At 52.8% G+C, this 12,443-nt stretch overlaps 1 protein-coding gene across 1 annotated transcript in view; it reads right to left on the bottom strand.

Moving 5' to 3' along the window:
* Positions 1-1,550: 1,550 nt before the first annotated feature.
* Positions 1,551-12,443, bottom strand: part of MEOX1 (mesenchyme homeobox 1) — a 17,206-nt gene continuing 6,313 nt past the window's right edge. Inside the window, exons 2-3 of the mRNA XM_004684113.2 lie at positions 3,626-3,798; positions 1,551-1,794 (exon numbers count right to left, since the gene is read on the bottom strand). Coding sequence (XP_004684170.1) covers positions 1,672-1,794; positions 3,626-3,798 — 296 coding nt within the window. The 3' untranslated portion in view covers positions 1,551-1,671. The remainder of the gene's footprint in view (positions 1,795-3,625; positions 3,799-12,443) is intronic.

Here is a 12,443-nt window from a genome sequence, read left to right as displayed (position 1 = left end):
TTATGACAGGAAATGAAAACAATACAGTTGCAAAGGAGAAAAGACATTTTCCCTGCATTGATTACATTTGTACCTCCATGTTTTGAAGAGCCTCAAGGGGGATACTTTGGTCTAGATGAATTCTTCCCTCATTTTGTTGCTTCTAGATGTTGTCCAGCCAATTATCACAGGTGCAACAGAAGATAACACAGGACTGTGGTTCTTAGCTCTGAAGGGCCTGGGAACTTTGCTTTTTAATTGACTTAATTTCTCCAAGAGCTTTCTTTCCTAAGGGAATTGAACTTGCACAGTGAACTTGATGTGATCTTAAGAAAATATATGAAGTATGCTTTAGAAAAAAATGACACATGCTCTCACCAGCCATCTCACTTGGCGATCATTTCCCACAGCATTTGTCCTTCTGGGATGGGGACGCGGGGTTCTTTTTACACAGAAATGATTAAATCTATATACAAGAGCTCCAAACTCTTGCTGACCTCCCTCTGCAATACCAGCTGGTATTGGGGGACAGAGCATGGAGGCGGCAGGGTTCTCTTTCCCAGGCTTCCGCCCTCTCCCCCTCACCTGACTAGCCAGGTGACTAGGGCGTCACCTGGGTCTGGGCAGACCACACAAACTCAACAGCTTCTTCCTCCCCTGAACACAGCATTCGGGGAACACATGAGAGGGGCTCACAGGCATCCATGGAGCCAGAGGGGCTGTATTCTCGTCCCCACCGGTGGTCGGAGTACAGGACAGAATAGCTGCAAGAACGTCCACTTCTGGTTCCCACGTGTCTCAGTCCTCACCCAGCAACACTACGTGACCTCTCTATCTTCAGAACATGGGGGGCCACCACTGGGGGCTCTTGACTCCCTGATGTGAACATCTGGACAGGTTTTCAAGCCATAAAATGTGGATTTAAAAGGAATAGCTGCTCCTTTGCTCTGGGGCCTGGCCCACAGCTGTACCCCTGGACTCAGCTGGCAGGACAGGTGCTGTCCTGGCTCAGTCTCCCCACCGCCAGCCAAGCTGGTGTGCCGGGCCGCGGAGGGATCACAGCGCCCTACTCTAGGCTGTTGGCTACTGTCTTCTTTCAGCTGGTGCTCATAAATTTGCCCACTTAAGGGCCAACACTTTTAGAGGCAGGGACTGATTTGTGGAGTTTTGGTCCTCAACCCTCCTCACACTGATTTTCCTGGGGCTTGAGGCAACCAAAGCCTCAGCCAGAGCCCACGAAGGAAGCTGTGTGTGTGTGAGCACTAGTCTTTCTTTGGAGCATGTGATTCCCGGTTCAGCAGCTGGCCCACGGCTCCTCTCCCAGCAGCACAGTGATGTCCAGGTCTGAAGGGCCTGGCGCTGTAGGAGGAAGTGTGGGTGGCAGCCAAGAGAGCCCCGAGAAGCAGCATCTGTGGAGTTGCTCCCCTGATTCCCAAGGGGTCAGGCTGCTTTGTGGCCCACAAAGGTTGTGGGAAGCAAAGGCCCAGGCAAGGGGCTGCTGAGATAGAGCAATGGTGGACAGAACTTTCTGGAACTCTTCACACTCCCAGGAGCTGTGGGCAACTTCAGATCCAAGTCACTGTGGGGCGTGGAAGCGGCTGCCCAGGGAAGGGGGCAGGGGAGGGAGGTAAGGTGGGGGAGTTAGGTAGGGAAGGAAGGAAGTCCTCAGTCTCTTTTTCTCTCTGGAGAGTCTCACTCTGAACTGGGAGAGGCTGCAGAGTCCCCGTCCTCGGGGTCTGGCCCACGGGGGGAGATGGGCTGACCCCCCTTCACGCGCTTCCACTTCATCCTCCGGTTCTGGAACCACACTTTGACCTGAGGAGGAAGCAAAAGAGCCCTCTCACTTCAAGGCAGGTGCAACCACATCTCTGTTTTGATGCAAAAATTAGCTAGGGTGCAGCTCTAGGGACCCCAACTCCAAATTCTGCTTGCTCCCTTTTCATTCAATGCAGGAGATCAAACTAAGGACACGCCAGTCGGTGAGAAAGGTCAGTCCGGTGTCTCTGGATCAAGCCTGGGAAGGGGTTCTAAGTCACTCAAGTATTGGCACCACCCCTTCACACACTCTGCCCCTCCTGTGCCCACACCCCCTCCTTCTAGCTCTTGAACCCCAAGGGCTTAGGGCCAGGCTCAATAGCCACATTGATACGGTACTTTCAACATAGCTCTGGTCTGTACATTTTCTCACTTGAGCTTCAGTATTACCTGCAGGTTGGTAATATTCTCCCAGCCCCTACCCCACATCGATCCAGACAGACTCCCAGAGGTTTCAGATAGAGACCCAGAGAGGTTATGAGTCAGGTCCCAGAGGTCATAGGGCTAGAAGTGATCCAGGCAGGATTTGAATTGAAGTCTCCTGATGATAAACCCAGCAGGTCCGGGTGCCTTATCAGCTGAAGGCGGCATGGGTGTGGGTGGAATGCTGGGAGGAAGGGCCCAGAACAAAGGGCTAGGAAGTAGTTCAGTGTGTCCAGGGAGCAGCTGCATATTTGAATCCCTTGGAGAACTTACTAGAAATGCAGATTCCTAGTCTTACCATGATTGCTGCAAAATCACTCTCTGGACTCGGGCATCGGCATTCTATTTAAAAATCTTATCATGTATATTATTGAGGTAACATAGGTTTCCAATACTGATAGTGATTCAGAGGCTTAGGGTCACACTTCCTCAGATGGCGCCTGTAGTTTTTTTGTGTTGTTCTTTTGTTTTATTTTTAAAGTTTATTTTTAATGAAGGCAATCTTTGGATACCCCTACACCCGTCGGGCACTGCTACCTCAGTCACCCACCACCCACAGTAGCCATTGTGCTTCCTTCCCTCTTTGTTCTTATCCTTCCCTCTCCTCTCTGGGGCTCTTTATTATTATTATTTTTAAAATCCATTCATGCACACAAGAACTGGAATACAGGCCAGAGGCTGGGGGGTAGGAGAATTCACCAGAGACAGAGTGGGGAGCAGAACAGGTAGATCTACTGAAATACACTGCTGAGGGGAGCAGCAGGGAGACAGGAGAGGTCTGCTGTGCCACGTGGGTCGGCTCCCTGGCTGGGGATCGAACTCGTGCTGCAGCGGCTGCAGAGAGCTTCATAATGCTGCGACTTAACCCCCTGTGCCACCAGAAAGGGTCCTCTGGGGGCTTCATTTGTAGTCAACTTTCAAGAGTTAGTTTTTAAGCTTGTTTTTGATCTACCTCTTAGCCTAGGTTCTTTGTATTGCACACGCTAGTGACACCATCTGGTATTTATCTTTCCCGTCTGACTTAGTTCAATGAGCGTTAGGTCCCAGCCCCATCCATGTTGCCGCAAATGGCATGAGTTTATCTTTGTTTTTGATCACTCGTTATTTTGGACTCTGTGTTTTCAACAAGTACCTACCTGACTCAGAGATCCACCCAAGTTTGGGAATAACCCATCCCAGGTTTGGCCACACCTAGGAAGGGAAGCCAGGACTCCATCCCAGGTGAAAGTAGCCCGGAAGGGTGGAGTTTAGCTGGGTGTTAGTAAAATCTCTGCAGGTGATTCTCTGGACAGAGCAGTGAGGAGCCACCAGCAGGCTGAGGGAGAAGAAAAAGGGGAAGGTGGGGAGCACAGGGGGGTGAAAGGGTGAGAGCAGAGGAAGGTGGAGTGGTGGGGAGGAGGCGGGGCACCTGGCGCTCGGAGAGGTCCAGGTTGACCGCGATCTCGTATCTCCGGAGCCGGGTCAGGTAGTTGTGGTGGGCGAATTCAGCCTCCAACTCCCGCAGCTGCTCCTTGGTGAAAGCTGTCCTCTCCTTGCGGGCCTTGCCGCCGCCCTCCGGCTTCCCTCGGTTCTCCTGGTTGTCTGGGGAGAGAGGGCCCCAAGTGAAGACTGAACAGGAGTCTTTCTTTTGTCCTCAAGCAGTGGGGTGGTCTTTCGGGTCTCTTTTATCTTTAAAGGCTGCTGAGGAAGAACCCACACTGTCCCTTTATCAATCCTTCTGGGTCTTAAACCTCCTGAGAATCAGGAAGGCTCCCTCCCCCCATTTTTTTATTCCCGAGTACCAGAAGCTGTCTGTGGGGGTTTAATGCTTTCCTCACCCCGCCTGCTCTCCAGCCTGACATTAGAGACCGCAAGCGTATGGGACAAGGTCCTCTAAACTCTCTTTCTGGAGATGGGGCATCACCAGAGAACTGTTAGAAATGCGAATCTTGGGGTCTCCCCTCCCCAGGATTGGAATCAGAACCTGCCTTTTAGCAAGCTGTCCAGGGGGAGTTGGAGCCTGTGTAAAAAAAGTGCTTCTTTCCCCCCCCCCCCTCCATACAGAGGGGCCGAATCTGGAAAATCCATCTTTGAACCCCCTGCACCACCAAGGCCATTAACAGGGCCGCAGGGACTTCGCACCTGTCTTTGTATTTATTAGGCACATAATCTGCCCAATAACTCAGCCAGGTGAGTTCTAGTATTAACCCCATTTTATAGACCAGGAAGCTAAGCACAGAGAAGGTAAGCGAGCTGTCAGGTTCATACAGTTCATCCCCCCACGCAGGAGTCAAACGCAGACAGTCCGAGTCAGAGTTCACATGGAACACGCGCAGAAGGGGCTTGCACGCTCATCGGGTAGGGCGGCTGCCCTCCCTCGAGGGGCGCAGCGGCTGGAGAGGCGCCCGGCCGGCCCACTAGACAGCACCTTAGGCTGGGGCCGCCACTTCTGCTCTTCACATCAGGTGCTGCAGAGAAAACTGCGCCCCACGTGCCCGGGCTCTGAGCTCGCGCCCCACCCGGCTGCGAGCATGGCTGGGAGACGCGCCATCCTCACAGCTCACCGAGGCGTGGGCGGGGTGGGGGACAGCTCTAGGCAGGTGGGGTCGGGCCAGGAAGCAGCCCCCTGCGGAGCGGGCTGCGGTGCGCAAGCTCCTTGGCGCCCAGCATCCCAGCAGGGAACTGCAGCCCGCCGCCGTCCCGCGTGTCCGCCCTCTTGCTTTGCACTCAGTCCCCAGGGTTCACGTCTTCTGCTCACCCCTTCCCCTGCGCCACGCCCGCCAGCCGCCCTTGCAGCGGCGGGGGACCCAAGGAGAAGCCCCGGGGGCGGCTCCGGGCGCGGGCCGGCGCGTGGCAAAGCGATTTGGCCGCCGCTGGCCACCTGCGGAACCTGAGAAGGTGGAGGCGAAGCCGCTCCCCCGGCGCCCACCCCCGGGAGCTCCTTATAAAGCTCGAGCGCTGGGGGTCGCGGCTCAGCAGCCAGGGCTCCGGGGTCCAAGTCCAGGTTGCACATCTGCTGGGTGCGGGAAGTGGGGTGAGGCCGGGGAGCAAAGGAGAGGGCGAGTTCTCCGGCCTTGGGAAGCCCCGCGTGGGCTGAGGGAGAGGACGCGTCTTGCCCCGCCCCCTCCCTCGCGTCCTATGACCTTGGCAGTGGAGGGCCAGGAGGGAGGGGCCGCCTTCCCGGAGCACATCCCCGCCGCTGCTGAGAATGCGCCAGGAAAAGGCCCATTTCCCACCCCCTTCAGTCCCGGGCTCAAGGTTTCCCAGCCTTTCCGTCAACAGCCAGCCGAGGGGGTGCAAAACTCAGGGCCTTGCGTGGGCTTCTGAAGCCTGGGTCTCCTGGCTGGAACCTTGGAGGGGGTCATTTACCCTCTCTGGTCTTCAGTCTCCCATCAAGAATTTGGGGGAAATAAAGCCCTCTGCTCTCAGAGCGTAAGTATGGGTTTCCAGTGGGAAGCGCTTAGAACTTAGAGTGCAGACAAATACAGCCTATTCTTTCAACCCTTTACCTCCATGAGATGCCTTCTGAGAGTGGGATAACACAGCAGGCATTGTGGGTTTCTGCTGCTTAGATGCAGTTTCTGCCTCAGTCTGCACCCCCCCCCCCCACCTCCCAGGAGTGGGGTTATTATCCCCTTCAGCATTGAGATGTGGCTGTGTGTGATGGTTTGATTAATAACTCTTCAGGCATGTAACTGCTTTTTCACACTTGCTACTGTACCTGGCACATAGGTGGTACTTGCTCAATATTTGTAACCTGCTTCTAAAAGGAGCAAGTGGCCTCAGAGGGGCAGGAGACTTTGGCCAGATAGCCGGACAGCTGTTAGGCCCTGGGACCGAGACTGGAGCCCAGATCGTGGAGCTGATCTTCACAGCGCTGCTTGTCCTTGCTCTCAGGGCGCTGGGGCCTGGGCTGATGCCCACACCCCCTCTCTCCTTCCCCTAGGCTGCTTAGGTATGCAGGGGGGCCCTGTGGAATCCGTCCTCCTTGGGATCCCCTCCCCTCCCCCAAGTCCTGCACATAATTCTTTTTAGAGAGAGGAGAGGAGTTAGGGAGAGGACCCACCTGGAGCTGTGGACTGGTCATGTGGCAGCTGGCCATGGTCAACCAAGCCCAAACCCCTTCTATCCACCTCTCCTCTCCTGACTTAGGCACTGTGGCCTCCTGATGGATGGGAAAGAAGAGGAGACAGGACAGAGGAGCCTGGGCTGGGCACTGAGTGTCTCTGAGCCACAGTGTGAATGTTGGGGTGATCCCCCTACAGGGCGGATACTGGCCCTGCATCAGCTGCCCAGAGGGGAAAGAGCTTCATCACTGTTAGAACTGACGCAAGAATCGGGAGCTGGTTCTGAAAACTAAAGTGGGAGCTATGATTCTCTTTGCTCCTCCATGGCATATAAAAATGCAATATTTTCATCAAGATTAAAAAAAGGACAAAGGAAAGCTGTAAGCACGTTCATGCCCCTTCTGGGGAGGGGGTGTCAGTCAGTGCTCTCACGTGTGAACACTCTCAGCATGGCTTGGTCCCAGAAGAACACACGGACGTATGTGACATGGGCTGTGTCTTCTTTTCCCTGAGAAGCTGGTGTCAGAGTCCTTTGCTGATAGGAAGTCCTCACACCCTCTTCTCTCCCTGCTCTATTCTGTTGAGAACTCTTGGCCTTGAACTTGAGGCTCCTCTGGTTTCAAATATTCTTGTCTAGTTCTTCCCATCAGTCAGATCTGATGTCTTGCTGTGTGCTTTGTTTCGAGCTCCTCCCAAGACCTCCCAAGGTTGTCAGCCCAAAGATCAGGACACTGCCAGGGGATTTCTCTAGTTCTCTGACATGCAACCGTCTCCATCCCCATCAAGGGGAGGAGCCGTGTTTGCAGAAGTGTCTGAGAATCCCCAGAGAACCTGGCCTTAGCTGACTCCAAGAAAGAGTCCTGTGACCTTGGGCAAGTCTCTTGGGTTTTCTGAACTTCCCGTTTCCTCATTTACAAAGCAACAATAGCTACATTCACTGAGATCAGAAGACTGCCGAGGAGGCAGAATGAGCTGGGGAAGGTGTGGGCGTCTAACTGCTGGTACCAGCAGTTGTGATTCTGCTGGAGGTGATGTTGGAGGTGATGAATGGTGGAGGGGAGGGAAGCTGCTCCTCGCCCTCCGAGCCACATGAAAGGGATGTCTTAAATGCCTGGCCTTTTAAGCCGTTTAGGGATTTTCCTTCTCCACTACTAGAATACATCTCTAGATCTGTGTCTCTGGCCACTACTGGCAACTATTGCTTCAGTCTAGAGCGCCAGGTGGGGGCACAGGACCCCTGGGTTAGCGTCACACAGCAGCCTCCCGATCCCACTTGTCTTTCGGGGGCAGAGGGTTTCACTTTCAGACTGCAGAGGGAGGCCCCTTCCCTGGCTGCCCCTGTGGTTAAGGAGGGAACACCCCACCTTGCCCCAGCCTCGGTAAGGCCTTCAGAGCAAACAGGGTCCTGATGGAACAGCCCGTAGTGCCCAGAGAAATGCAAACAGGATGTATGTGTGATTGCGGTTTTTTCCACCATGAGTTTTTGCGCTTTCCAAGGTAAATTATTTCATAAATAGCTGTCACGTTTGGCAGGCCTTCTAAAGCTAGCAGACAGCTTTATCGGAGCTACGAGGAGGTTCAGACAGACCTTGGGGAGCAAGTTTTTTGGAGTCCTATAGCCCTCATCCCTAACTCTCACAGCTATTTTACATACATTTCTATCCAAGGCCAGATAGAAATTCACACTGTCTTCAAGGAGCACTTTGCAGTTGGCAATGGATTTCTCACCTCTAGAGATAAAATTCTTTGGGGTTTTCATATATACTACAGAGTCATAGAACAGTAGAGTTGGAACTGGATTTAGAAATAATCTAATGTCATCTTTCCATTTTACAGAGCTGGTGAGACACTTGCTTGGAGACACACAGCAAGTTTGTGACAGGACTGGGCTGAGCGAGAAGCCAGATCTCCTTGATGGGGAACCAGACTCCTGTACCTGGGTGGACAGCCTCGCAGTTATTCTGTGATTCAGGTGAGACACATGCTGGCCTATGGACAGCAGAAGTTAATACCCAGAGATTAAATGACTTGCCCCAGGGCCAGGCGAGGCTACAGCCACCATGCCCACTCCTGGAGGGGAAAGGGACATGGGGGAGGGGGGCATGTGGGGCTGTGCCCATTCCTGGGGCAGTGTCTACGTCCAGGTCTCTGGGAACGCCCCAGATTGCCGGTGTGTGTGTGTGTGTGTGTGTGTGTGTGTGTGTGTGAGGCGCTTGATGACAGTGAGTGAGACCCTGGCAAACCTCCTGAATATGGCATCTGTGGTTTCCTGGGCTATCACAATGCCAGCTTTTGTCATCCTTGTTAGTGCTCACACTTTCAAGCTCAGAGGGAGCAGCCAAAGCCTTCACTTTTAGATAAACTGAGAAGGAGCCATTCTAAGGCCACTTGGGTCCTTATAACCGGGGGACCTCCCCGCTTCCTGGGGTTAGCCTTAGCCTGCCTTTTGTTTTGTTTTGTTTCACCAGTGTCTAGGCCCTGGCCCTGTCCCATGGGTGCCTAAAAATCCCGGGACAGGACTCCCAGCCTCTCTGTGAGGAATCCAGCAATGGGGTGTAGATTTCAGGGTTGGAATCCAGGGTCTTCTTTTCTGAGAAAGAAGCAGATTCTCCTGGAATGCCGTGTGCTTGAGTAGTGTTTGCTGAGGGGCCCAGGCAGGATGGGGCGGTGAGGGTGGGGAGTAGAGGGATAGTGGCCTGGGCTATGAGATGGGGTATGTGCACCATGAAGGAGGGAGCACAGCAGTGGAAATGGGGGGCAGGAGCCACAGCAGGCCTCTGAAATGGGTTGGAGGGGCATGGTAGTGCTGGGCTGTGTTTGTGTTTATAAGTTCCAGATGTTGCCCTCAGCTGTCACCAAAGGAAGTGTGGGCTCAGGCCCCAGGCCCCAGGCCCCACTGCTCACACAGTTCCTCTACCATGGTGTTCAAGGAAAATAGGGGAAAACATGAACTATAAAGGCAGGGCAGGGCTGGGGGAGGAATGCTGGCCAGAGGCCAGCTTGCTGGGTTGGGTAAAAGCCCAATTCAGTGAGCAGAGAGGGTGTTGGGGAAAGAGGCTGGCTGGGGGGTCTGCTCCTCAGAAAGAAACGGCCGCTCTGACTCTGGGATCAGTTCCACCTCCCTGAGCCCAGGCACCCTGATTTACTCAAGCCAGAGACATAGGTGAGTAGAGCAGGTCTCCCTACCTCCTGGCCAGCAGGGCACTGGTGGAGCTCAGGCATCCTGGCGCTTGACCTTTCAAGGCCTGCTTTGGCCCCTCACTTCTTCAAAGCTGGTCAGAATCCTGCAGCCTTGGTGGAAATCGACTTCCTGTGAACTTCTGGACAGCAGCGGGGCAGCGCCTGGGCTGGCCAGGCGCAGGGTATATGCTGATGCTCTGAGTGCAGGTAGTGGTCAAGGCCTGGGGTGCTGCTCAGGGTCCTGAGTCCTGCCTGTTAGAGGAAAGGACCTCCTACCAGGAGGCAGAGGGTACCCAGAGGAACAGGGCGTGGAGTTCCTGTCTCTCCTCCCACACTGGCCACTCTGGACCCTGAGGGTTTTTTGTCGTGTTGTTGCCTGAGGCTCTGGGGTTGAAATTAGGATGAAAGGGCCTAAAGCCCATGTGTACCCCTAAAACTGCACACACCCTGCACTCAGTGACCCTGAATCCAGTTGACAGAGGTGGCTGAGGGTTCTCTCTGAGTTCAGGTCATTAAGGCTTTGCATTGGGGTGACCAGAAGGCAGCTAGCATCAGCAAGGGCTCAGAACAGAGAAGGTGCTTATCTGTAGGTACGGAGGAAAGGGGCCGAGAGTCACCAGGCACCAGGCGCTGGCTGAGGCCTTTCACCTCTGATCTACAAAGTCTATTTCGTTATCCCGGTTTCTCAGAGGAGATCAGGACTCAGTGGGGTTTGAACCAAGTCTGCCTCGTCAGTGAGGACACCTAACATTGCTCCTTGGCTCGTCCCCCCACCTCCTCCATCAGTACGCTGCGGCCTGGCAGGGGGTTGGTGTGGGTATGGATCACCCAGCGTGGTACTCAGTGTCGCGCTAGAGACCCAGGTAACTCTGAGGTGCTCCATTTATCGGTTACCACCTCCTTTCCGTCCTGACAAACAGCTTTCTCCTTTTGAGATTCATTTCTAAAATGGTCTCCACATTTTCTTTCTCTCCTCGTGGGTATAAGAAAAGTGTGCAGGGATCTTCTTGTGGCCAGAAGCAACGCCCTGTCTGAGTGGACAATCCCTAGTGACCAACGGGAACCAGGCTAGGAAAACGCCGAGGCCCTGTATACCACACCGGGGAGGGGCTTCCTCCAGAGGGGCTCCGTATGGGAGCCTTTGCGCCCAGGAGCGCCTCATCCTGTCCCTATATCACCCTTTTATGAGTGTGCTTCCCTTAAATTCATATGCTGAAACCCTAGCACCCAGCACTCCAGAATGTAACTGTATTAGGAGACAGGGATTTTCAAGAGATGAGTAAGTTAAGAGAAGGCCCATCTGGCTGGTGACTTCATAAGAAGAGACAATTAGGACCCGGAGAGACATGAGGATGTGACAGAGGAAAGACCCGCGAGGACATGGCACTAAGGCCGACAGGAAAAGCCTCAGGAGAGACCAAACTGTCGACAGCGTGCTCTTTAACTTCTAACCCCAGATGTATGAGAAATAAACGTTGTGCTTAAGCCGCCCAAGCAGGTGAAGGCCACTCCCATAGGCAGAGCTCACCTCTCACCTGGGAGGAGAGGAAGCAGGCCAGGGGGGTGCTTGGCAAGGCTGATGCTAACCCCAGGGGCCCTCTTTGCAAATGAGGAAAAGGTGCTCCTTCCTCCTTCCTCCGGCTGAGAACGCAGCAGTTTCCAGCTGCCCTCTCGGAGCCCCTAACTGCCTGGCCGTGGTCGTCACAAGACAGACGTCTTCTTACTCAGCCACAGCACTCTCAGGCTTCCCGTTGCAGCCTGGCCCTTGGGAGGACCCCATCACCCCACATAGTCAGCCTATGCTGCATGTGGCTGTTTTATGTGTCTTTCTGACCCTAGCACACACCCTGACCTTGACTGGTTTTATAATTGAAGTCTGGCTTTCTGCACACTTTTTTGTGGGTGAGAATGTAAAAGTCCTGCTGCAATTTACAGAAGCTCCTCACACATGGTGCACACCCTCAGGCCAGGTGGAGACACTCTCAGAGAGACAAGAAAATGAATGAATGCACGAGTGAATGAACGCCAGGCTGCAACAAAGGCTACTACTGAAAATACACTGAATGAGTTCCTCCTGTTTGCAATGTCTCTGTTGGCAATGGGAGACTGCACAGTGAATCAGATATTTTGGCTCTCCACACACTTCACTTTAGGGAGAAAGGCGAGCGTATGCATCTACAACTGAATGCAAGGCCAACTGTGGTTTGATGCTAAAATGGAAATGTAAATAAGGTATGCCGTGTGTGTGTGTGTGTGTATGTGTGTGTGTGTGTGTGTGTGTGTGTGTGTGGTGCGAGGTCAAGAAAGAATTCTTAGACATTCAACAAACTAGGAATAGAAGGAAATTACCTCAACATAATAAAGGCCATATATGAAAAACCACAGTTAACATCATATTCAATGGTGAAAAAGTGAAAACTTCTCTATGATCATGAACAAGACTGTCCACATTCACCACTTTTATTCAACATCATGCTGGGAGTCCTAGTCAGAGCAATCAGGCAAGAAAAATAAATAAAAGGGATCCAAATTGGAAAGAAAGAAGTAAAATGATCCCTGTTCAGAGATGACATGATCTGTGTGTGGAAAATTTTAAAGATTCTACAAGAAAGCCTCACTCCTCTTAGAGCTAATAAATGGATTTAACAAAGTTGTAGGATACAGAAATTAGTTGACACAAAGATTAGCTGTGTTTCCATACATTAACAATGAATAATCTGAAAAGGAATCAAGAAAATAATTCCATATACAATAGCATCAAAAAGAATAAAATAAGAATACACTTAACTAAGGAGGCAAAAATCTCACACATTAAAAATTATAAAACATGGTCAAAAGAGTTTAAAAATCACAAGTGGAAAGATACACTGTGTTCCCAGGTCAAAACACTGACCATTGTTAAAAGGTACAAAGAGGCTCTCCCTGGTGGTACAATAGGTTAAAGTACAGCACTATGAAGCTAGCAGCAGCTCTTCAGCACCAGCTCTATCCCTGGCCAGG

The sequence above is a fragment of the Condylura cristata genome, unplaced genomic scaffold (assembly GCF_000260355.1).
Source record: "Condylura cristata isolate star-nosed mole 26May11 unplaced genomic scaffold, ConCri1.0 scaffold00017, whole genome shotgun sequence".
NCBI lineage: Eukaryota > Metazoa > Chordata > Mammalia > Eulipotyphla > Talpidae > Condylura > Condylura cristata.
The sequence above is the reverse complement of the archived record's forward strand: the minus strand, read 5'-3'. Positions and strand labels throughout refer to the sequence as shown.